This window comes from Centroberyx gerrardi, chromosome 13, assembly GCF_048128805.1.
Source record: "Centroberyx gerrardi isolate f3 chromosome 13, fCenGer3.hap1.cur.20231027, whole genome shotgun sequence".
NCBI classification, from domain to species: domain Eukaryota; kingdom Metazoa; phylum Chordata; class Actinopteri; order Beryciformes; family Berycidae; genus Centroberyx; species Centroberyx gerrardi.
In genome coordinates this window covers 3,767,781-3,793,454 of record NC_136009.1, presented here as the reverse complement: position 1 = coordinate 3,793,454, position 25,674 = coordinate 3,767,781, and the positions used below count along the sequence as shown (strand labels likewise).

At 39.4% G+C, this 25,674-nt stretch overlaps 1 protein-coding gene across 1 annotated transcript in view; it reads left to right on the top strand.

Moving 5' to 3' along the window:
* The first annotated feature begins 2,415 nt into the window (after positions 1–2,415).
* The window catches only part of LOC139918204 (epidermal retinol dehydrogenase 2-like), a 36,011-nt gene continuing 12,752 nt past the window's right edge, over positions 2,416–25,674 (top strand). Inside the window, exons 1-5 of the mRNA XM_071907506.2 lie at positions 2,416–2,736; positions 10,327–10,458; positions 12,169–12,268; positions 13,880–14,024; positions 19,918–20,043. Coding sequence (XP_071763607.1) covers positions 2,416–2,736; positions 10,327–10,458; positions 12,169–12,268; positions 13,880–14,024; positions 19,918–20,043 — 824 coding nt within the window. The remainder of the gene's footprint in view (positions 2,737–10,326; positions 10,459–12,168; positions 12,269–13,879; positions 14,025–19,917; positions 20,044–25,674) is intronic.

Sequence of the window (25,674 nt, the reverse complement as noted above, 5' to 3'; positions counted from 1 at the left end):
CTAAAACGGATTTATATCGAGGTAAGTGGATTCATTTGGATTTAAACGGATACCTGATCGAGTTGAACCGGTGAATAACTATTCTGCTGCTTTCTCCTTCACTAATTTCCCCTATCTCGTACTTTTCAGCGTTGTTTGTCTCCTTTATCGCTCAGTGATAACTGTTTGGCTCATTGGTAGCCTCAGGTGACATTTAATTAAGGGTGTGGACTCCAGACCTAACTTCAAAGTGAGTTGCCAAATGAACCCCTCATTAAATACCGACAAGGTTGAGATTTGGAGTAAAGTTAATAATATTGGTGTCTGAAAATGTGGATCCTATAGGGACTTAATAAGAATAAAATGCACCTTTTTAAAATATAAGGTAAATGTCACTCTCTGTCAATCCAGGCAAGACGTTTTTATTCATTGATTTACAATGAAGTTAGTATACTGTTCTCACTGGAAATCGATTTGGAGAGCATCAGCTAAATGCTTAAAATTGAATGTTGATGAATATGACCTTCAGTCCCTTTTTAACCATAAATTATAAAAAAAAACGAAACAAAAAAAACTTGTAAGCCATAACTCTCTGTTTTACTCATTCAGAACTGTTATGAATCATTCTGATGTTTTTAATAATGCAACTCCCATAGATTTCTAATAGAGCCTTTTCCACCAATGATTTCCTGCATTGTTTGACCTGCTAGTTTGTTTGTGTTGTCCTTGTCCAGGGGCCAGTCTCATGAAGTAAGTTCAACATAGTCAGTCTGTTTGAGCGTTAGTTGGCCTTTGTCAACCCAGTGACCTATCCAGCTATGAGGGCGTTCACATGAAAGGGGCGGGGTTTGTAACAAACAGCCAATCACATGTAACGTGGACAGATCCAGAGCAGGGGATTTAATTGCATAAATAAAATAATCAAACAATAAACTATAAATGTGGGATTATGTAGCCTGCATATGCTGCCAACCATTTCAACATGTCAAGTCGATTGTAAAAGTGGGTGTGGGAAAGAGATTGATAACATTTGTGTCCTTCTCTCAATTAATCTCTCAATGTTGCTGCTGCCAAGGCTAGAGAGCATTGCAAATAGTGTAAATGCATAACTTCTTATCACTGCCTGTCAGCAAGACACAGTGTTCGTTCTTGATTGATACAATATTGTCACATTGGCTGTGAAAAGATATTCACAAGTTGGCATTTTGCAGAGGGCTGTGGTGATGGAATGAGTGCAGTCTATTACGTTATTATTGTCATTGTCGGGAATCCTGTGACAGAATGTCTGCGCACTTAGCAATAGTAGGCCTACTTTCATTCATTATTGATAACTATGGTCAACTAATGTAAGCTGCCTGCTATTTGTCGAAGCCCTCTTTTATAGCCAGAGAGTGCCAGTGGCCTGGAAACGCTACAAACATTTATAGGCCTATATCTGATGCAGCGTAATAATTGCAGCCCAGTGATTTTTCTATATCTCTGATATAATAATTCATCATGGAAAGCAGAGTGGTTCTACCGGTCTGTAAATACGATACAACTTAATTGTCAGTTTACACTGAAATTCGTTTTGCATCCTTAGGCAATTCCGTTCAAGTTAAATGCAGTCACCCTGGTAACAGTCCTTCTTACTATTTGTCAATTCAATAGTTTTTCCCTGTATGGTTCTTTTATTACTTGAATGAAATATTTTTGTTCATATCGGGATCCTGTAGGAATGGTGACTCCATTTTTCCAGGGAGCTGATTGGTGAGGAGGCAGACCCTTTTATACATTTCTGTGGAAGTTATTCCAATGAAGCATCTCTTGACACATGCCAGTGTTTTGAATCATATGCAAGGTTTTAGAAGACATTTTAGTTACATTGACAAGGACTGTGTTTACTTCACTTTTTAATGCAATCAATTCAAGAACTGTTCAACATTCAACTATTCATTCAACACTCCTGCCAACTTGAAGTTCTTTCTCTAAACTATTAGTGGTGATCCTCCAATTCCATTTTTTGTCCAGTACTGTGACGTCTTTTTTCCTTAGATTTTCTGTTGAAGTTTGAGTTTCTGTAGGTGTGGCTTTTTTTTTGGTCTGTTCAGCTATTTTGGCTATTGCAATAACTACCCAGTTCTTCTATTATTTCCAATAAACTAGAAACATAAGATGCATCACTTCCTCTATGCCACAGTACACCCTGTTTATAACAATGTAATAGCTTTTATTCACAGGGTATAGGTTGAATCACTATTTGTGTTATCAATTGGTGACAAAGTAGCAAAATAAACATTTATTTATAAATGTCAAGGCTTATTACTTTGAGCCCTACTGGGCCATCCTGTCTCACTCCACTGTAATCCATCTAATAAACCACAAATTACATGGAAAAAGTAAAAAATAGTTCTCTCTTTTTCTCTTCACATCCTAGATCTCTGTCCATCAGCTGCCATGAATTTCTTCCTGGAAACTCTCCAAGTCCTACTCCTCTCCCTCTGGTACAATGTGGAGGCCTTTGTCCACCTCTTCATCCCTGCCTCCAGGAAGAACGTGGCCGGTGAGGTGGTCCTGATCACGGGGGCGGGCAGCGGGATCGGACGCCTCATGGCCCTGGAGTTTGCGGGTCTTGGTACGGCGCTGGTGTTGTGGGATATTAACCAGGAGGGGATGAAGGAGACCGCTAGACTGGCTAAAGAGAGGGGAGCCATCCGGGTCCACTACTATCTCTGTGACTGTAGCGATAAGACCGAGGTGTACAGAGTGGCTGACCAGGTAAGGATTAGAGTAGAACTGTGTATCTGTGTGTACTGCCATTGTACGGTGTATCAAAAATGCTATGTTTTCTAAAACTATGCTGTGGAAAATGGTTAAGTAGAATTACCTGACTAATAAGACTAAGTCAATATTCCACTGAAAAATAATGTGACTGAAGACTATGGTTGTCCTGAGAGGCTCCCAGGTGTGAATATATGTAACTCAAAGTAAAGCAGGGTGTTGCTGGGACAAGGCCATGCATGCGTGTTTGCCTAGAGGAGGATGTATTTGGACACATTTACCACTAATACACTGATGAAAGCTCTATGCCGCAAACAGAAACTCACTCAAGTGAATGTTTTTCTTGAGTTGAATCCAGCAGCGTGTGAGTGTGTGTCACACCCTGGAGGCAGGGAGGGAGTCATTAATGTTGTGTAAACTGATGCTTAGGTGGCTTGGGGCACTAATGATGTTGGTAGTTACAAAATATTGCCAGTGTCATGCGGAAACTTATCTCCCAACTATTTTTGGTAGTAATTTGGCAGCTGCCACACATGGAATGGTTCATCACGCCAGAGGGCTATACTACAAAGTTTGTTTATGGGGTTAGCAAGGTAACTTCAGGTTTAATTTGGAGTGTGTGATGTCAGGAATGTGGTTCACTTTTAAAGCAACATTCCACTTAGTTTTAACATAGGGGTTATTCGGCACTTGACCACCATGAAAACCAGAATATAAACTAATCACCAAGATCAGATGCAGCTGGACGAGTTTGTAGCATTCAGATTTTTACTTCCCATTCGTTTGAATTAGGCCAAGCTAATAGCCTGCAAACTGAGGGATACCATTTAGGAGAGCGAGTTCCTGTTTGGGAGAGCGGATCTACTTTTATTGTTAAATACTAATTTTAGTGTAAACCAAGAACAGAAATGCAAAATGACGACGAACCCAGGACTGCTTTATTGTCTTAAAAGCGGGATCTATTGTTGAAAATGTTGTTAAATGTCAGTTTTCAGTCTATTTTTGTATTGCACATGCATTCATTATATTGTTCTTCTTGAGAGAACCATAAATGAAGTGAAGCCTGCGAAGCTAGTGTGTGTATACCGCTCTGGAAAAAATTAAGAGACCACTGCAAAATGATCAGTTTCTCTGGTTTTACTATTTATAGGTATGTGTTTGAGTAAAATGAACATTTTTGTTTTATTCTATAAACTACTGACAACATTTCTCCCAAATTCCAAATAAAAATATTGTCATTTAGAGCATTTATTTGCAGAAAATGACAACTGGTCAAAATAACAAAAAAGATGGAGTGTTTTCAGACCTTGAATAATGCAAAGAAAACAAGTTCATATTCATTTTTAAACAACACAATACTAATAAGACACTGATAGCAGTGGCAGTCGCATCGCGTCAAGAGTTTCCCAGGCAACGACACAGAGGTTGACTCACGTTTCGGAACAGCGCCGCACAGAGGCTCCGAAATGCAAATGATTATTGATTTCCGAATGAATGGATATTTGGCGTTATTTTTGGCATTAAAAAAAAATATTGGTAACACTTTCTATGACGCCCATGTCTATAATGCATTATAAACATACTTATAATGTGTTATAATCTGCTTATAGCACTTTATAATTATAGTTATAAGCACTCATAAATATTCATAATGCTTTATAACAATAATCATAACACATTATAAAGAATTTTATAATGACTTATAAGGTCAAGTATCATAATACTTAATAATTGCTGGTCACTCACTGACATTTTTTTTTTTGCAAGGATCATAGTGTATTATAATTCTCATAGTTGTAATACACTGTTATAATGCATTATAATGTGATTATAAGTTACTCTAAGTGGTCATTGGGTGCTTTAAGTAAAGTGAAAAAAATATCATTAAATCTATGCAAGAACAACACACAAAACGTTGTAAAATTAATTTATTTGTTTAACGGGTCATAACAGAAATTGAGTACTCCAATTTGACAATAAATTAAATAAGTAAATCTCTCTGAATTAATAAATGGCGGTGCCTCCACTTAGTAGTGTTTAAAGAATTTAAACAATATCTACTAAGAATTTCAATTACTACAATTAACCTGAACTCAATGTCCCCCTTTGAAATATGTGACTGTATAAAATTACCACAACTCAACACCACCAGATACTTTAAATGCAAACCAATTGCCTTTTAGTTATGCAACTAGCAAGATGTGAAATATAAAAACAGAAAATAAAAAACAACAATTATCAAAGCAAATACCCAGATATTCCAATATCAATCTTTTACATTCCACAGAAGCAAAGTGTGTACCTTAAAATTAACTGACCAATCTTACTTTCTTTAGCTTATTCTCAAAATGAAATACAGCAATTGTGGATACACACACACTCAACAACACAATCTTTGGAATAATAGTAGATCTACTAAAATAAATAAAAATGTCCAAATTAAATAATCGTTGCAGGCCTGAGTCATTGCTGGGGTGCATAGAGGCCTTTAAGATGAAGATGATATTGTGTCCACTTCACTTGCTCCGAGCAAGGCAAAAACAAAAATAACGCAGTGCAAGTGCATAGACAGTACTCATGACTTGATGCAGAGTTTGTGATGGGTAGACCTGATGAGGGCGATGCAGGAAAACGGCGAGTGAGGCCGACTGCAGGCGGATCCAAACACAGGCAAACGTTGTACTCCCGGAGCATGTGGAAACAGGGCTTGAACAGTTCTGTTGTACTCCTGGCCCACGGAGGATTTCCTGCTCCTTTCTCTCCCTATGCGGTAACGTTACAACAGTCCAGTTTCTATATGCAGAAAATCCAACTAAAAATCAAGTACATAACACAAGCATGTATCATAATCTATTATTAGCTTACAGGCTATCTGATAGCTCGTTCACATAAACAAATGGCCAAAGCGATTGCTATGCTAATAACGCTAGCCGCGATTAGCATTTCTTTAGGTTTAAACCATAACATTTAGCTACAGTACCACACTTAAAATAATAACGTCATGCTTTACCGTAACAGCATTCACACAGGTCTAACATGTCGTCAACCCAGTTAGGAATATTATGATGGTGTTTTCAGGACAGATAGTCCTTTCTCTGCTGCTTCCATGTTCTCCCCTGCGCTCTACCTAGTTTTTGCAGTCAGCGCCTAAGTCACCCTGGGCTACACCCTCCCCCTTCTAATTGTCTAGATGTCCTCATCTGACTCCTCTCTCTCTCTCTCCTTGGAGAGTACTTTCTAACTTTACAGTTACAGCAAAAGGTTGAAGACTGGGGGTGTGAGGCTGTTTCAGGGTCATCTCCAGGTGTTGAGTTCAGACTGAACTGAATGACCATCCCATGGTGTTGGATAGTGAACGGCTGGTTCGAAGGATTTCCGGGCTCATCATAGCTCAGGCGAACTACTGGCTTCACAGTTCGTCTGGACATGCATCTCTATGACGCCCATGTCTATAATGCATTATAAACATACTTATAATGCACTATGATCCTTGTGAAAAAAATGTCAGTGAGTGACCAGCAATTATGAAGTATTATGATACTTGACCTTATAAGTCATTATAAAATGCTTTATAATGTGTTATGATTATTGTTATAAAGCAAGTGCTTATAACTATAATTATACAGTGCTATAAGCAGATTATAACGCATTATAAGTATGTTTATAATGCATTATAGACATGGGCGTCATAGAAAGTGTTACCAAAATATTTTTTTGGCCTGGCGGGGGTTCTCGTTGGCCTGGCGGCCCGCCAGGCCTGTACAATTATAAGGGAAACACTGTAAACCATATGCTTTGTGCGGATTATGCATATCACATTGTACCTCGTCAATTATTTTGTTTGTCAATGACCAGATTTAATCACTTTTCTGCTAAAAGAGCCCAAAAGTTTGAGTTTTCCTTAAGAGCTACTAGAAAACTAAGTGTGAGTCCTCCAATTTATAGTACTTACTGATGCCACCTATTTGTGTACTTTTATTGAAATTGACAATATTGGCTAGCTACTTTATTGTGTAGAAAACTGTGAGCAAGCTACTTTGACAATGTTGCATTTTAAAGACACTGTGTTAATCTAATTGTAATTCTCCCAATATCTAGTTGTAATTCTCACAATTAGTTTATGTAAGTTATAGATCAATAGAATTTCAGCAACATCAAATGGCTTAGTTGTTGGTATCTCTGGCCTTCACCTCTACTCCACTAACAGCCATCTGTGTTTTACGCCTTTACCACACCCTCAGAGATAACACACACACTCTCCTCCTTCCTCTCCCATATCTCATACCAAGAAGTATATCTATCAGGACTGGAGTGTGGAACATTGGATGAAAGGGCACAGTAGCTGCAAAATCAATCCCTTGTAGTCTATTCGTAACCAAGATTCCGCCCATTACCTTGTTTAACTGTGGTGTAACCAACTTTAATGTTGTTTGCAGTTGGTGCAGCTGTGTCTAGTCTAATGCAGTATTCTGGTTAGTGTAATCCTATTTAATACTGTTGTAAGATGGTTAAAATTGGACTATAAGGTCTACAAATTGGTTCATGCTGTATTAAGTAAGATTTTTATGTAGAAATCCTTATTGGAGCATCCCATCTCCACTAACTGAGACACCATAGATTCACCCTGTTTGTCCAAATTTAAATCTGGTCAGTATGGTCACTGGTGAAAAATCTAAAAGAAGGCTACACCAAGCGTTCTTAATCTATTCTACGAAGGACCTAAACCTACTAAATTTAGTCTCTCCCTGGCTTCACTCCATTCAACTTCCTAAGCTTCTCTGAAAACAGTGCATCACCAAAGATGCTGTATGACTCTCCACAAAAGAGTCTAGATGAGGTTCAGGAGTGGAACAGGGGAATCGGGGAGAGGATGTACAACAGCAGTGTCAATTCACTAAATCCTGAGCTATATTATGACAAAGTCCCTGCATCTGATATTGATTACCAAAACCTCCAAATATACGTAGGTCTGCCCCACGAGTCCCAGGACAGGTCTTGGTGGGTTTTTTTTTCTAAGCTCTGGGCGGGCACGTCTTTGATGTGGTTCAGAGTAAAGTGTCTGCACCTGTCATTCTGTTTGTTTAATGTGGCCCGGCTTCCCTGCGACGTGGAGTTCTCCGTTTTTAAGCACTGTGATTGGCCCCGATTGGCGTCCAAACACCACCCAGCTGGCAAACTTGGGTGTATAAAACAAACCGAGCCAGTAGTGGAAAAGTATTGGTGAGGGCCTACATCATGTATTAAACTGAACTGCACAAAGAGCAGCAGGAGTAGTCAGACAGGAGGAGACAGACCTCTACTTTCAAACCCTCTCATATCCGCTAAATGTCTGGGGATAAAGTGAGCAATGACTTATGACTGATCAGATATGATTTTGTCAATAGGATGTAGAACACCAAACCATTAGCTTAGAGGGGGTATTGGTTCTGAATGCTCCCCAGAGGTGAGTTTTATTTTTAGATATGGCTTCCAAAAAGATTTCTGGCATTTTTTGGTTGATCTTTCCTCTCCTTTTTACAGTAGGGTTCAAAACACGATCAAATTTGCACTCACTTAAGCTGAGGTGTGGCAGGTGCTTTGCATGAACTGCTTGTACCCAACAGAAACAGGTTTATGACCCATATTTCATTCCCAAATGATGGTGTAAAAAGTGTGATCATATGGTGCTTCAAGGGAATGTAGGCTGTCATACACTTTTCAACTGAACCTTAAAAACCACAACAAAACTTTCAGCAACATTTTACGGTAAAAAGTGGAATAGCAAGTCATCTGTGTTCTAAGATAAAGAAGGAAAATGTAGAAAAGTATTTGAGCGAATCACAAGGTTGTCCGATAGTTGTATGTAAGGACTGTTTGGCTAATGACCTTTTGAAACCATTTGTCTCGTCTTCATTCAGGCCAAGGTTGTTAATATCATGTTAAAGGGGAAATGCCATTGACTATGCTAAGTATTAAACAGAGTGGTATGGCCCTGATCACTTAAAGTCTTGGCCAAGCTTTTCTCTAAACTGGATCACAGCATAAACTACATCAGTGACTGTTATGTTAAATATAGTATGCTGACCAAGCCCTATACCTTTTACATATCACTGTCTCTCTGGTGGAATATTTGTTTGCTTTACATTGGAGGTGTGATTTCTCAGATTTTCGGTAACTGAGGTAAATGACAAAAAACAGAAGGAAAAACAAGGCAGCAGGTGGAAGGAGTGGGGACTCTGTAATTTCACAGCATTTCGCCCAGATTACATCAAGGGGCATATTTTTGTCAAGCATGCTGGTGCATGCTTCAGCAAGCCCGCACAAGGCCGTTAGCAGAATCCAGTGTCCTAGAACATAAACAACTGGTATATGGAAAATCAAATATTTATATAATGGCATAGGGGTTCCTTTCAAGTTTTCAATGTAAAAATGTCTAAATTATTGTGGGAGTGAAACACTCTTTCCCTGTCACACAGGTAGGCTACCCGATACGCTCAGTTTTCTCTCATATGGATAGACACACTAAACTTTGTTCAAAAATCTGGCACTGGCCGATTTGTAGCTTGCTTATCGACAAAGGTACATACCCCATAAAAAAATGATTCAGTACCGTATCTGAATCTTTAGAAGCCACTCCACAGTTCGGCATGCATGTAATCCACCAAGCAGCACAATAAAATTTGAGAATTGGTTCACCTGTTATTCCCACAATCTTCTTCCAGCCAAAATGCACCATGGAGGGCGGGTAGTGAGCGTGAAAATTGGGACTCCTCTTTGCAACAGCAAGCAATGAGGTTATGGGAAATGTTCTCTTAATTTTAAGAAGAGTGTGGTAGAGGCTCCCAATCGTTTCAACCATGTTGTTATTTGTTTATGGTAATTTTACCAAGGTATTACAATTAATCTGACAATATCTTGATGTTTAAAAATGATACAAGTAGGACCTTTTTAGCTTTAAGATTAAATCAGTGCAGATAGTGGCTGCTTTTAGATTCCAAGAAAACCTCTTTGGCATGAGAGGGATGTCACATCCAACTTATCGAATGGAATCATTCTATCATTAGCAAACAAATTGCGCTTTCTGTTTACATTTGGAATTGACTCATTTGAAAGGGATTTGGCTCCAGGGCTTGCCATTTGTTTTCTCCATCTGTGTTTTTCAAGACCAAAATGATTTTTTAGTGTATGATGTCATAGTCATGTCATATTACCTTTCACTTTTTTAAAAAGGGTAGGGGAGCACTAGAATACATGTTATTCCCATGATGGGCAGATCAATTGTAGTCTCTTTTTGTGTAGAAGATAATGCATGATCTTTGACCCAAACCCAAGCCATTCATTGTATAAGGTGTAAACATACATGGGAGTCAATGAGAAGAATCAATTGGTTTTCCTCAATTCCTGGAAAGGTAACTTCCTCATAGTGTCCATGGATCCTGGAGAAAGTCTTAAATTATCTCAATTTAAGGGCTTAATTAAAATGTATGTTTGTTTTACTACAAACAGAACCACTACTGTTCCCAAGCGTTACCATGGCTGTTCTTTTTGTATTTGATAAACCCTTTTTTGCTTACATTCTATATGACATTTGCCCTTTGCCCCATGTAGGTGAAGCGGGAGGTCGGAGATGTCAGCATCCTGGTGAACAACGCTGGCATCGTGACAGGGAAGAAGTTTATGGATGCTCCCGATTCTCTGATTGAGAAGACCATGGAGGTCAACACCATGGCTCACTTCTGGGTCAGTCAGACAGACACACTGTCAGATTTGCTATGCTATAATTTAATGTCAATTTTTGTTTTAGTTCCACACTCGTCCCTGTTTCAGCCCTCATTTATGGTTCTAATCCAGGTTGCAATTCTTGCATTACTTTAGTAAACACATTAGTTTTAAATATTAAGACTACACTTTAATTTCATATTTTCTGCAGCAGTTGTCATGGAGGCAGACATGAATACAGAGGAAACACTGCATTCATAGTACATACAACACTGCCTCAGTGTCTCTGTGGAAGCTTTACATGTATTCCTTCTGGTTTGTGCCCGCAGAGATAAAAGGCCTCTCCAACGTGACATTGTAACCAATACTAAGCTTGATGTAAATGGGTTCCGAAAAAACCCAAAGCCCAGATTCACTACAGGTTTGCACAGGGAAGAGTGTGCACTATATCACCAAAATGACCAAATCAGAATGCCATGCTATTCACTAACCATGCACAATGAGTGGAAAGCTGTCTAATAGTACTGATAAGGAAAAAAGCATCATTGTCCTGCATATATAAATTGTATGTAAATCTCAATATTTTTCACTCATAACTATTTGTTGGCAAGGCCATACAAATCAACATTGCAACCAGTTCACTCACACTTCCCAATACCAACTCCCCCAAATTATTGTAGCACATGTAAGATCCTTTGTGCAAACTCTTTACACCACCTTTCAAATAGTTTGTCCATTCAGAATGGCTGATCAATACTGCAAGACGCAGGCATTGTTGCCAGCAAGTCAGGAAGCAAGAGAGAGGGTTTTCCATCCTCAAGTCTCAGATCCGATCAATGAATGCTCCAATTAGAAAGGGGCTCTAGGGCGCAAAGGTGGATTAGACTTAACAGCTGAAGCAATAGGCACTTGGAGTTGCTGATCAAGGGGACTATTTGCTTGCGCAGTGCTCTTTCCAGGGCTTGTTTGTGTCATGACTTGATTTGCATGAATTTCTTGGTGAATAAGACAAATACAAATACTGTTCTTGGCTCGCTCTTAGCTCAAGCAACTGAGGCGCGAAGTTGCTTGCGACGTAATCTTAGTGCACTAAGGGAGGAAAACATTTAGAACCACTTTCACACATCAATATGTAATATTGATTAACTTTCCAGGCAACAGCAACAGACCTGGTTCCTGTTTTGTTTCTTTTTTTTTTAATTCTTTTTTTTTAATCCGGATATTGTGTTTAGGTAGGCACCTGATGGATAGACTATGTCACTTGTTGTTATTATTGTCCTTGAAAGATTATCAGGTGAAGAAGTTTGATCTATTGCTGAATATGAACTTGTAGCACTTGTATTTCATGAGCTCTTGGAGCTCATGTTTTGGGCCTTATACAAACGGATGTAAAACATAAAGGATTCCCGCCAAAAATGTAGCAGTTGGTTCATTCCAAAAAGTGTTTTTCATCTGAGCATTGAAATGCCATGCCTGCTGGATCTAATAATGTAATGACTTTGTTCTCATATGTGTTGATATGAGGCTTGTTCTGAAATGTCGCTTTGCCTTGGCATGACAAAAGGCTTGAGCTGAATTCTTTTTTTTTTTTTTTTTTTCTCATAAAGTTCTGTAGATTTATGGAAAAGAATGCATGTGAAAAGAGTTTTTCGTATTTTCTATTTTATGCTTTTCTGTTCTTGTTCTCAGTTTCACATTTTTTTTGTTGTTTTTTTTTGTTTCTCTTCTCAGACCTACAAGGCATTCCTGCCAGCCATGATGGCCAACAACCACGGCCACCTGGTCAGCATTGCCAGCACTGCTGGACTCATAGGAGTCAATGGGTTGGCAGGTGTGTGCCTGTGTGAATGATGTCAAATATTTTTCCACAGGTCCCAATCATATCAAATGCAAAATTTCTGTGGAAAAAAGTATTCAACTCCCATTTTGATATTTAAGTTTGCATGTTTGATCTTTTGATCTCTTAGACTCTGTATAAACTACTGCACCTCCTATCTGATCACAATCTTAGCCTCTTAAACTCTATGCCAACATTATAGCCATTACCAAACAGCCTGTGCTATTGTGAACTCTGCTCTGCTCTAACTGTGGAGCAACTGATGCATTTCCTAACTGTGCATCAGATAGAGAAAAGTCTATTTCGCAACCCTGGGTTTGTGTTAATGAAGCCAGTTTGCGGTCTTTGATCAATGGACAAAGTCAAGCTGCAGTCACCAGTGATGCTATTGTAATACAGACTGCAACTGGATTATTCACCTACTGGAAAGTAGTCCAGCTGTTTCAGTGGGTTAACTGTAAGTGCCAGAAAACCACAATGATTTTTAAGTCTCCAGTTCTACAATGTCCCTATTTTTCCACTTTTCTATCCAATTTTAAGTTGAAAATTTGAAGGCATTCTCAAAGAGCTGATTTAAAAACGCAAAAAATATGAAAGGAGAGCTGAAGCTACTAAATTTTGTATTGTTTGCTCGATTGTTTTAAAAACTCATGACATTTGCTTCATTAGGTTGTTTCTTTTTGTAATGCAAATTGGAGTTTCAAATAATTTCAAAATAATCAAGAAATTTTACTGTCTGAAATTTTGGGAGGGGGCTTCTGTCTAGATGTTTTGCACATTTTTAAAGGGGTCTTGAACCTTTTTAAGGGTTTTTTTTTCTGACCAAGCTGCAAAGCTGGAAGCTTGCCATTGTTTTCACCTAAAAGTTGATTGTAAACCTAACCCTAGTCTCAAATCAAGCTTTATCTTCCTTATGCTAAAACCTAATGGTAAATAGAGATGGGGGGGAAAAACAAAGTTTTGTGTATCGATTGTGGACTTGTTTTTGTCTAGAAAGTGAAAAGCCCATTTTGCTTATAGTGATCTAGTTCTTGTTTCCTAACTGGAATTTATTGTGTTTTCTGGCAACAGTAGCTAATAGAACTGGGAACTTATGGGCCTCCAGTTCATTGGCAGAACTATTAGATGGCCTTGACTAGAGAAGATTAAAATTTAATGGGTCTTGACTCTGCAGGACTCAGCTGCCCTTTCACCCATATTTGGCAGATGAATTTATTGCCCTGTCTACGCCTTTTAACCTAGTCTGGGTCAGCTTATGTAAAAAGGTTTGTCCTGGGCACAAAATCAAACTCATCCTCTAACAGCCCTATGAGGAAATTATATGGCATGACATGAAATGAATTTGCATGCTCTTTGGCAATCAGGAAGTACTGTAGCTCGACTGGTATCCTAACTAGTCGAGCTAACCTAAATGAGATGAGGAAATTGCATAGCATGACATGAAATGAATTTGCATGCTCTTTGGCAATCGGGAAGTAGCTAAAAAGGTGAAAAAGTCCTTTTGATTTCAGTGCGACTTAACAGATAAAGAAAGGCACGAACTGCCATCCATTACACCTTGTAACTTAATTTATTTTCCTATGCCTTTAACCCCACCCCTTGCAGACTACTGTGCCAGTAAGTTTGCGGCAGTAGGTTTTGCTGAGTCAGTGGGTCTGGAGATGTTGGCAAGCGGGAAAGATGGAGTCAAGACCACCATTGTCTGCCCATACTTCATCAACACTGGCATGTTCGATGGATGTCAAACCAAGTAGGTTCCTGATGATTCCATGATTTTCAGATTTTACTTTTACTTAATTTTAGGCATGTAGCTGGCATTCTATCAAGTCACTTCCCTAAGTGGAAACACTAGAGTAACACGATATATATAAATCATGGCAATAAAACCATTGATTAAACAAAATGGCATGGACAATAGTATCGTTTGAAGAACTTATTGTTTAAGTTAAAATGAGTCAGAGGCTGAGGTCAGTGCTGATCTCCACTGATATACTGTTTTTTGACATTACTTCGTCAATCCCAGTAACATCTGACAGATGACAAATTAAGTAGTTGCTGATTGTGACTGACTGGCATGGGTGCCTAAACATTAAAGAACTGGAAAGTTAGCCAGTCTAAGCCTACTCTCTCACAAAAAAAAAAAACAGGTTACATAACTTTTTTTCACTTATGGTGGTTTTTACTAAAGTATTAGATTTAAATATTAGATTTTTATTACATTTTGACTTTTAAAAGGGGTGAAAAGTAGAGGGGCAAAAAGACAATTCTCCCTCCTAATTTACAAGTGGAGGGCCACCTGCCTTACTTGCCTAATGGTGTAGGTGCCACTGCTGACTGGTGGTATAAAGGCTTTTTTATCTAATACCATTGATGTGACACTGACAGTGGATGAAACTCATAAATTGAACCAGTGTAAGGGAGGTATAGCTCACTAGGCTAGTGGGTTGAAGATTTAAAACACTGTTACTTTGGGATGGCACATCCTGTGTTACTTTTCAATGCAACATCTTGTGTATGACCCACTAACCTACTTAAAGGGATCTAGCTCCAAGCAGGTGTTTTGCCTTTGACAGCTGCTGAAAAACATCTGCTTTGACATCACTGATTGGGCTATGGCCAGCAGTGCAACATGCTTGAACGTTTCAACCCATAGAGAGCAGGGCAACAACTATTTTCTGCCTTATGTGACTTGGTGTTGGATTTGCTCAACCAAACCCACTATTTCTGAAGAGTTCTAGCCATTTGGTCATCGGTCTTTGAGCCAGCACTAATCACATCTCAGAAGACTCCATAGACTATGATGATGTTGCCTCTTTGATCATAAAGTGAATAAATCTGTTTTTGGATTGCTATGATGTCTCCTAACGATTGGCTATTATCACCTTGGCTTCACTTCAAATGAACCAATCACATGAGCCGCTCTGATGGAGACGTATTGCCTCCATCTCTTTTCACATTATTTTCTCCATTGTCTCTCTCTCTCTCTCTCTCTCTCTCTCTCTCTCTCTCTCTCTCTCTCTCTCTCTCTCTCTCTCTCTCTCTCTCTCTCTCTCTCTCTCTCTCTCTCTCTCTCTCTCTCTCTCTCTCTCCCATCTGTTTTTTTTTTTTTTGTTTCTCTTTCTCACCCTCTCTCCTCTCTCTTTGTACAGCTCTGACTCATTTCACTGTTTCTTCCATTGACCACGTTTACATGCACATAAAAATTGCAGTTGTTATGAAAAAAGTCCATCCTCAGATTACTGGATATCATCAATCTGTGGTGATTCACATAACCTACGGCGAGCTGGTTAGCGCACCACCATGTCAGCCTTCTCCAAAACAAGTGGCCGGGAATTGGTTCTTTAGTCCCAAAAAGGACAAATAATGAACATAAAATTGCTTCTAAACAGCTTGACCAGCATAATCCAAGTGTTCTGAAGCCAAGCGATTGCACTGTGAGTCCAAAAGTCCAGTATTACCTCATTATCTCCTAGATTTCCCTCACTGACAAAGACGCTGACAACTCGCCAACAGTCACCCTACAGTAGCAAGCAGATGTTGCCTTCAAAATGCTCTCAGAAATATTGTAATTGCAGGTACAGCGGGCTTGAATGACCTGGCAGTGGTAAATACAAATGGGGAAAGTCAAATTTTACATGATACCGAAGATGCCAAGATGTGACATTCTCACTCTTTGTTTAGCTTTCAGGTGTCGTGTATATACAACAACTTTTAGTCAGTAAATTCAATTCAAATATCAATTGCATAACTGATGCAAATATTCTCCTCTTCGTTTTGCCGTTGCAGCACAGAGAAGCTCTGTACCACTTGGTTTCTAAAATAGACACCAAAAAAGCTATTTTTGTTTCAAGTGCCATTTTGTTATTTCTGACTAAAGTACTTGAATACACAACGAGTTGTATAACTTTCAACCTCAGAAGTAGGAGCTTACAAGGAGCACATGAAGGCAGTAAGACTCTCCCATCAGATCGCTGTAGGGTGACCAGAATTGTGAGTGGGGTAAATTTAGGAGCTATTGAGGTAAATATTAGACTTTAAGACCCACAATGCAGTCGTTTGGCTACAAAACACTACTATGCTACACAAACTGTTTGAAGTCATTTTATGGTCATTTGTTGCCCTTTTTGGAACTCTAAAGAACCAGTTCCCAGCCACTTAAGTTGTTTTGGAGAAGGCTGACATGGAGCTGCGATTGCTAACTTGCTGTGTGTTATGTGGAAATACAAACTTAACTGGTGTTTCAACTGACATGAGAGTGAGTACATAATGAGTGATTTTCATTTTGGGGACTGACTGGTCTCCTTTAATATAAATGTGGGAAAATGGTGAATGAATACATTTATTTGTAAATATGCACATTTACCATCAGGCCAGAAAAGGAAAACGTTTCCCAAGGTAAATCTGGCAAATGTGTACATTTTACATTTTGATGTGAGTGGAAAACACCAGTAACACTACTGCAAGGCTCATTCACAGTCCCACGTTTTATAGTTGGTACGATGTACCATGCCAAAATACCTCTTCGGATTGGCTTCTGTAGTAAACTGAAATCTGTGAGGTGCAGGAGAGTTGTGTAACATTAGAACATCACAAAATTGGCAAAGGCAGACCCTGCATTTTGGAAAGTTTTCATACATGCCGTGTTGGCTGGAATGAGAATGGAGCACATCCGAGGCCTTTTTTAAATATATATATATATATATATATATATATATATATATATATATATATATATATATATATATATATATATATATATATATATATATATATATATATATATACTTTTTTTTTATTTTATTATTATTTTTTTTTTCCGCCAAACTGGTGCGCATTGGCATGTGTGCCTCTTTACTTTTGGTAGGCAGATAAGACGTTGCTGTGTTGATAGCCTGTGTATTCACTATAGATGTAGTTTGGCCAAGAAATTGATGCCTGATTGATTTTGTATTTTAGTCCAATAGTGGACATACTAGCCTACACAGCTCATGTCCATCCATGTGTAAAAAGATGTGAACGCACAAAGCATGCTGGCCTTTCAAATGCTTTAATTGTGATTAAAAAGAATGTACTGTGAGGCCAGTAACCTGTTAATAAGGCAGTACTGCACCCAATACTTTCTGGTCGATTTCCTAATCTGATTAAATTCATCAAAAGACCCTGAGGTGCAGAACTGTAGTGCTGGAATGTCATCGGAGAGCCTTGCGCTACTGTGATTAGTGTTTTCCACCCACTTTAAATGGGAAATGTACACATTTACAGTATTTACCTTGGGAAATGTGTACATTTACAAACTCGGGGAAATGTGCACATTTATAATTTTCCCACATTTACTGTGACACAAACACCATCACATCTTTAGGTGTTCAAGTTGCATATGTGTAGCTGGAAAAGCTAGTGTTGTTTTGTCAGGTTTGTCATTTCCATTTGTATACTCCAATAACCACGTTACATGTACACCAGATTATTGGGGGATGTGTCACTTTGTAGAATCGTGTAAATGGCTAAATCACACTATTGTCTTAATCGGAATATTGGCAATAGTTGCATTCTTGTGTAAATGTAAACCAGTCTTTTTTTCTCTCTCTCTCTCTCTCTCTCTCTCTCTCTCTCTCTCTCTCTCTCTCTCTCTCTCTCTCTCTCTCTCTCTCTCTCTCTCTCTCTCTCTCTCTCTGTGTCTGACATTATCTCTCTACTTTCTTATTGAGCCATCATTCCTCTTAAGTGCTTTTCGCATCATCTTTATCTGTCTTTGCCTTTGTTAATAGATTATGATATCGCATGGCCTCTGTTAATAGATTCCTATAGATTTTCTTGTCATGGATTTATGGAGGGGGGTGAGTGCGTTTCTCTCTCGGTGTAACAGTCCATACAGAAAGGCCATTAAGCTGTGTTAGCTGGTGGGTTTTATAGCCTTGCTGTGATGGCCAATATACAAAGACTGTTTAAGATTGACTGACTTGTCATACCAGAAGAAAGGAGGAGGTGAACGAGGGGAAACGGGGAGTATAGAGCAGGGGTGAGGAGCAGAGTTTATGTAACTAGGCAAGTCGATTAAGAACAAAAGTCCTATTTATAATGACGGCCTAGCAATCCAAAGACCTTGAAGGGAAGATGGGATGAAAATGAATCAAGGAGAGTAAAAGATACAGGATGAAAAAGGAGACTGTCTGAGAGAAAAGGGGAGAGTGATTGTGTGTAGATAAAGAGTTGAGCTTTATGGACCGTGAAATGGAGCAGTGGGATTAATACAGAAAGATGGATAGACTGATGGATGGACAGGTAGAGAGAGAAGCCACTAACTACATTCAACAAAAACGCATACAAAACAGTACCTGAGGCCTGTGTGTTGATGTTTAGGTCAGTAGACATTAGATTGACAATCTCTCTTTCTTACACACAGACACACACACACACACACACACACACACACACACACACACATATACAGGTGCATTGTGGTACGCTCCTGAATGTCCTGGGGTCAGGTTGTAGAAGTGTTAGGAGACTTATGTCCATCTATCCGTCTGTCTCCATCTGTTCATCCCTCCTTTCCTTCCATCCATCCATCCATCGGTCCCCTCAAGCCACCATGCCACATCTTTCAGGCCATCATCCAAACACCTGGCCTGTCACTTTCTATTGGACGGACGGACACACACACACACACACACACACACACACACCAAGGTATTCACAGGTCTTGAAAAAGTCTTAAAATAATCAAAATAGTATTAAAATCTTGAATCCAGTTATTAGAAGTCTTGTTTTTATAATGATAATGGTCTACTATCACTCAACGTAGTGTATCCTTAAAGCTGGAATCCGGGACTTTTTCCAGTAATAAATAGTTATTTTATCCATCTGGACCGTGGAGACAAGTTACACAATACCAATTGGCAGTATTACCATGGTTGGAGACGCTCTCCATAGACCACTATTGAAATTTTGACTGGAAAGGACAAAAGTCTGCTAACTATCCAGCTAACGTTAGCCAACACAGGTTACCTGCGCTGGGTAGCCGAGTGCCGCTAGCTAGTTAGCATACTAGCCTACCCAAAGGGCATACATTGAAAATAATTTTTGCTCACCCTGACTGATATGTTAGCGGCACACCACTGCATGCTGCTAATCTTATTACAAATGTTACAATCATTGAAAGGGTAGACTTTTTTTACTGGCAAGCTGATGGCACACAAGCAACACTGGCTGCCATACCTCCTTTGATAATGTAATTGATAATATAATACTAAGTTGTGCATTGTTGTTTTTTTTTTGGGTTGTAGCGCAGATATGCAAGTCTCTGGTTGTAGCCTGAACATCATTTCAATGATGATTTCAATGATGAGACAAAGTGGAGAAATCTGGGAAAGTCTGGATTTCAGCTTTACGTGTTAGCATGGTGCCTCCTATCACTCAACACAGTGTATGCTTAAGTGTTAGCATGGAGCTCCGGAGCTAGCTACCGGGGACACCTGATGATTTTGATATCTATGTTTTTATTACATAACCGATAGGTTGACCAACCGAAAAACTTTGTGTATTCTTCTAATAATGTCTTTCCCTCTATCAAATAGGGGGGGGGGGGGGGGAAGAGAGTCATCTATTTTATCTTTATCTCTCAATCCTTCTCTCTCTATCAGATGGCCAAGGCTGATGCCAATCCTGAATCCAGACTATGTGGTGAAGAAGATCATCCAGGCCATTCTTACAGACCAGGTCTACCTACTGATGCCCAAGAGCATGTACCTCATTACTGGACTCAAGAAGTTAGTATCTGTCTCTTTCTCTCTCCCCAGGTCATTTACCAGATCACTGCCCTTAAATTACACCCTCCTATCCACCTGCTGAAATATCTGCCAATGAGTGGTCCATGCCTACTGATGCCCAATAACACAGACATCGCAGAACTGCAGAAGTTCATACAGTATTTGTCTTTTATACACTCCTCTGTTTCAGTCTTCTACCCTCATGTCAACCCTTTTCAGTCTCTTTCTTAAGGCATGGAAACATTTTACTGCGTTCACTTTTGGTTTTCAACCTATGTGAAACTCAGGAAGCGTTATTGATACATTTTGATGTCAACAGACAACATGGAAGCCAGCAGTACTTACTATTGCCAGTGGTTTTCAATCCTGGTTCACTGGACCCAGAGACATTATTGTTTTCATTGTAGTCATAGGAACTTTTTTCCCACCTGGGTTGCAAAATGAATGTAATTAACTGCATTTAACTACCTGGTAGGATACAAAACCAGTGTTTGAAAACCACTTGCTATTGCAATCATCATTTGTTTTCTGTATATTAGAAGCCGTGTATTAGGATAAACATATATCAGTTGGAATGTAAAAGATAAAAAGGACAACACACTACAGAACATGGGAACATGCAGTGAACACTCCTAACCAAGTGGGTGGAGTGGGTACGTGGGTAACTTGAAAGTACTTTAACTATTAAAAGTAGCTAATTAAAGTAACTAGTTACTGTTTATGGCAAGTAACAAAGTAAAGTAACTTTCCCCAGCACTAATTTATTGCTCAGGGAGGGAGGGCGAACATTCTGTGAACTGGTTTGTTCATGACAACAGCGAGACTCAATCACACGGTATCGAAGGTTCATGGAAACGGATTAACCCAAATAGCCGGATTACTCTGAAAACACTGGCCACATTTACTTGCACAAATATCTGTATCCCTTCTTCCATCCCTCTATTCGTCCACATTCCCCTACTTCGTCTAAGCATGGACTAAGCTTGTGACCAGATCAGGGACAAGGGTCAGAGGTCAGCCTGGGTGAGACAGCTGGGAGAGAAATCCTCTCTGGCAATATGAGAATGAAATCCCATGTAGCCTTCTGCTTGTACCCCATCTTCACAGCTTTGATATTCAAAGATGGGAAGTGTGGATGCTTGGGGTACATGCTTTTTCCAAAAAAGGCCCCAGCCGTTGACTCACTTCCAGTATATTTGGCCATTATTCCTGACTTTCACTCATCACTTACATACTATATCAATCCCGCAGGGCTGGAAAATGCTAGTGTAAGAGGGCCCTTATACTAGCATTAAGAGGGCCTCAGAGGGCCCTTAGTGTCTGTGTTGAACTTTGACCCCTCTGGCTGGTGACCCCCTGGGTTGTAACCCCTACTGCTTTATGGCTCTGCAGCCCTAAAAAAAGAAATGCACACCCAAACAGTTTAGAGGGCAAATGGCAGTTGTCCTCCAGGTGACTTGTACACTTTGCATAGGAATTAGAATCCCAGTTTTTCTCAGAGGCTCTCTCGAAAATGAGTGTGTAATGGCAAATTAATGAAAAGCAAGACCCTGTGTCTATACAGTGTTTTAGGATAGTGTTGACCTATTGTAGTTTGAATTGCTTGACTGACTGGCTAATTCTTGGTGAGGCAAATGAGCGAGATGAGCACTCCCCTCTAAGCAACTGCAGTCGAGATGCTCTTGAGCAAGGCACTTGACCCCCAACCTCTCTCTTCTGAACTTTTTTGTCTTAAAATACTAACACCAGTTTCATCATTTTTATTTCTCAATTCTGATGGTTTTATTATAAAAGGAAACACCCTACAGCATGCAAAAGTAGGCAAAACAAAGTGGAAATAAGTAGTTTTATGATGTGTTAGAATAGAATTAGAATAAATTCGGTGCTCATCTCCTGTCATGAAATGCATGGAATTTGCTCTTGCATGCACACACTTATCATATTATTATTTCAGTGTACACTTCAGAGGTTCAGATTCAGAGGTCTGGGTGAGCAAATCCCACAGAAAAGTCAGTTGCACTTTGTGGAATTTTCCTTACCCTTATTCCTTATGCATTTGGTCACCAGACTGTCTTTCCCTCCTGGGATTGATGGTGCGTAAAGAGAAGGTAATGCCTTGATGGCTGTGGCTGCATCCTTGCCCTTCATGTGATGTCTTTTTTTTCCAGGTGGCACCCATACAGGGTCCATAATAATGTCTCTCCTGTTCTGTCTTGCTGCAGCATTGTTTGAATAAAATGTGCGCAATGATGGCAGCCGGGCAATCAGCCAGCGATGAGTCGCTGCTTTTGTTGTCTAGATCCTCGTCATTTAGTTATACACATCTACACAGATCTAGAACCCATCATGAAAAATAACAAATGTCAGTGCTTGTTTGCCTGATTTTACCATAACCTAGTCTAATCACCCTACTTGAAATTGTGTCTGAGGCTTTATCTCAGATGAGTTGCATAGCCTGTCATTCCTAATAATTGGATACAGCGACATCTATTCATCCCTGCACTAAACTTTTTATCATCATCACACTATTGTTCTGGTAGCATGAGTAATCATATATGTGAAATTTGTTTTGATAGAGTTTTGATAGAGATTTGAGGGTGCTCACCGTGTCAATGGATAAATGCAACAGCCATTCATTTGTTGAATGGCGACTGCAGGAGGATAGGAAGAGACCTTCACACTTGGGTACTAACGCCTTGTATCCCACTGTCTAGCCCCAACTAATGTATTTTGTGCAGGGAAAACTGCGATAAACTGTCTGCATTCAGAGTTGCACCAGGCAAGATTTCAATGTAGAAGTGCACCCTTCTTGTCAGCCAAAATCACAAAATGGGGCCTAGATTCACGTCATTTGCCCAAATAAAATTCTGGTGTCAGCATGATCTCTGGTGGGAAATCATCTCCACACAGGAAGTGACAAATCGAATCTTGAGAGTTCGCCATGAAGCGTCTCCGAAACAGCAGTGAGCGTGTTCTCCGTCCAGAGAAAGCTAGACTCATCAATGACGGCTGAACCTCTTCACCACCTCCATCCCCAAAAGACACTAAGACGCTACTGAACCAAAGTTACTTTATTTCCATTCCATACGAAGAATGCAAAAAGAGGAGGTGCTTTAGGAACTACATGGTGCCAGACCCCCCCGGTCTGTTTGACGGTCACGTCTGGCCCATGTATGTAAAACACAAGAACATCCTGTACGCTGTCAGCGTACAGGATTTCTGGATATTGAAGTCCTCAAAAATCTATTTCCTCTCGCTGACGTTTGTGCCCACCAATGTCTGAAATTGCCTAGTGCAGCTTTAAAATGCAGACATATAACAGTTAAAGTGCAAATATTGTGGTAGAGTCATGGAAGGATTATAACAGAATTTCAGTGGCCCGGTGTCATGCACAAGCTTTTCTAGTGTTCAAAGGGATCAGGGACATTGATTGTTGTTGCTGTTTTAATGTGCTGTATGCTGTGACAGCAGTGCATTAGGTCATAGCTGGCTGTGGTTTGTCTAATGGAGGGTAGGTCAGAGACTAGCTTGTTGTCAATATGTACATCAACTTGTGATGGTTCTGGGTTGAAACCAAATACTACTCTTTTGTCCAATACAGTTGTAACCAGGCCTTACTCCTTATTATCCTCTTTTTTTCACTACAGGGTGAACCAGTGCTTACTCATTAGCCCATTTTTTTCCCCCACTTAGCTCTGCTCCTCTGTGTATTTATAAATGGCCTTGGTCTCCTTAAAGGATAAGGCTGGTGTTTTTTAATGCGTTGCTTACCGTCAACAAATCCTATGAAAATAACAAAATCAGCAATGATTTTGTTTTGCCAACAAGTCTCGTCCATGTAGCCGGAGACCAATGAAGCCATATATCCCAGCAGCCATAGAACTCCATTATATTAAAAAAACGATTAAAAACACGTCAAAGAGCCATGCCGTTGCTATGGGCAGCACATTTCATCATCGCGATGCACCGGGCCAGCCGACTTTTTCCTCAAACAACTTAATAAGCCGGCTGTAAACACGTTTGCGATCTCAGGAAAGTAGTTCCGTAGTGCCGAAAATAGTCCCCGGCATAATGAAGGATTTGTTCCCATTTGATTTGGTAATAACTACAACAGCCTGACTTTTCATGGTAACAGTTAGCGATTTTTAAAATTGAAACTATGTCTTTGTGAGCTGTATTTCAAGGTTTTTAGCTTACAATTGGAGCCAATGACTTCTGGGTTGACGGCTAAAAACGGTACGTGGGAAGTCAGAAAGTAACAGGAGTAGAGCAAACGCATTGTTGATTTTGTTATTTTCATAGGATTTGTTGACGGTAAGCAATGCATTAAAAAACACCAGCCTTATCCTTTAATAGGTGATAGATTAAATCATATGCTAGTTCCAGTTGTGTGGACTGCATGCTGGATCTAGTGGTATGTTCTGTGTTGTTCAAGACTTAATTATTCTTAATGGCAAAATTGGTTTGCAGTAAGGTAATGCATATAAAAAATGCACACAAAGAAAGTACAGCACATGACACATTAAATGAAAATGGCAGGAGACCAGGAGAGTGGGGGGCATGGAGTGGAGAGTCTCTCTGTTACAGTTAAGCAGATTTTGATCATGGTCAAATAAATTAGATGAACTGCAGCTTTAAAAACCATCACATGTTCTTGAAATTATGACGAGTCTTTTTGCTTACTCCAGTGTTTCCAAATGTCAAATGGAAACAAACCTCTACGATTTTTTTATTTTTACGCCACTGGACCGCATAACAGGCTTATAAACTGGTTAAAAAAAGTAGATGCACTTTAAATACATTTGTTTAATGTGTAAATAGATTCAAAGAAAGAGGGAAGTCTGCACTACCAAATGAATTACAAATGTTTATTATAACGCACAGTAGCACACTCTTTTTGTCTGCTGCTGTGCATTATAATAAACATTTGTAATTAATTTGGTAGTGCTTTTTTTAATCTGTATGCACAAGAGTCTGCACCCTGAGGGCATCAAGAAGAGTTTTGAGTTGAGCGAGCAAGTTCTTTATTCTTTATTAATGTGTAAATAAACATCAATCAACGTAACTGTAGCAGTCATTAAAATAAAGTGAACTTGTTAACATTCATGCAACATTCACACTGTTGTAGAGCACTATAGATATTTTGATAAACATCAAACTTTTGTTTGTACAGATTTGAATAATTTCAATAGATAAATAGGCCTAACAGAAATTAAACGGGGTATGTTGCTGTGTTCATGTACCTCACCCTCCCCAGCAGTCTAAAAGCTAGCAATTGACCAGCAGTATTGACGGCAGCTCTTTGACCTGATTATGTTGACAGGCCCTTCTACTCTAATGTAAGGGGGTTTGGAGCCTCTGTACTCATCTGCTGATGCATTGATGGGAAGTCGGTGCGCTTTGTGTCTGGGTGTGTTTGTGTATGTGGTTTTTTTTTTATGTGTGTGTTTTTTTTTTTTTTTTAAAGGGAGTTAAAAAGAAAATCAACATATTACTTTTTGAGTCATTTCCTTTGTCAGCTCTCTGTTTTACCATCCACAGGCCATTTCTCATTGCATGGCTCTGTTAGGATTTGGTGCATTATCCCTTTAATTAAAACATATCTTGCTGACCATTACAGGACAGCAGAAA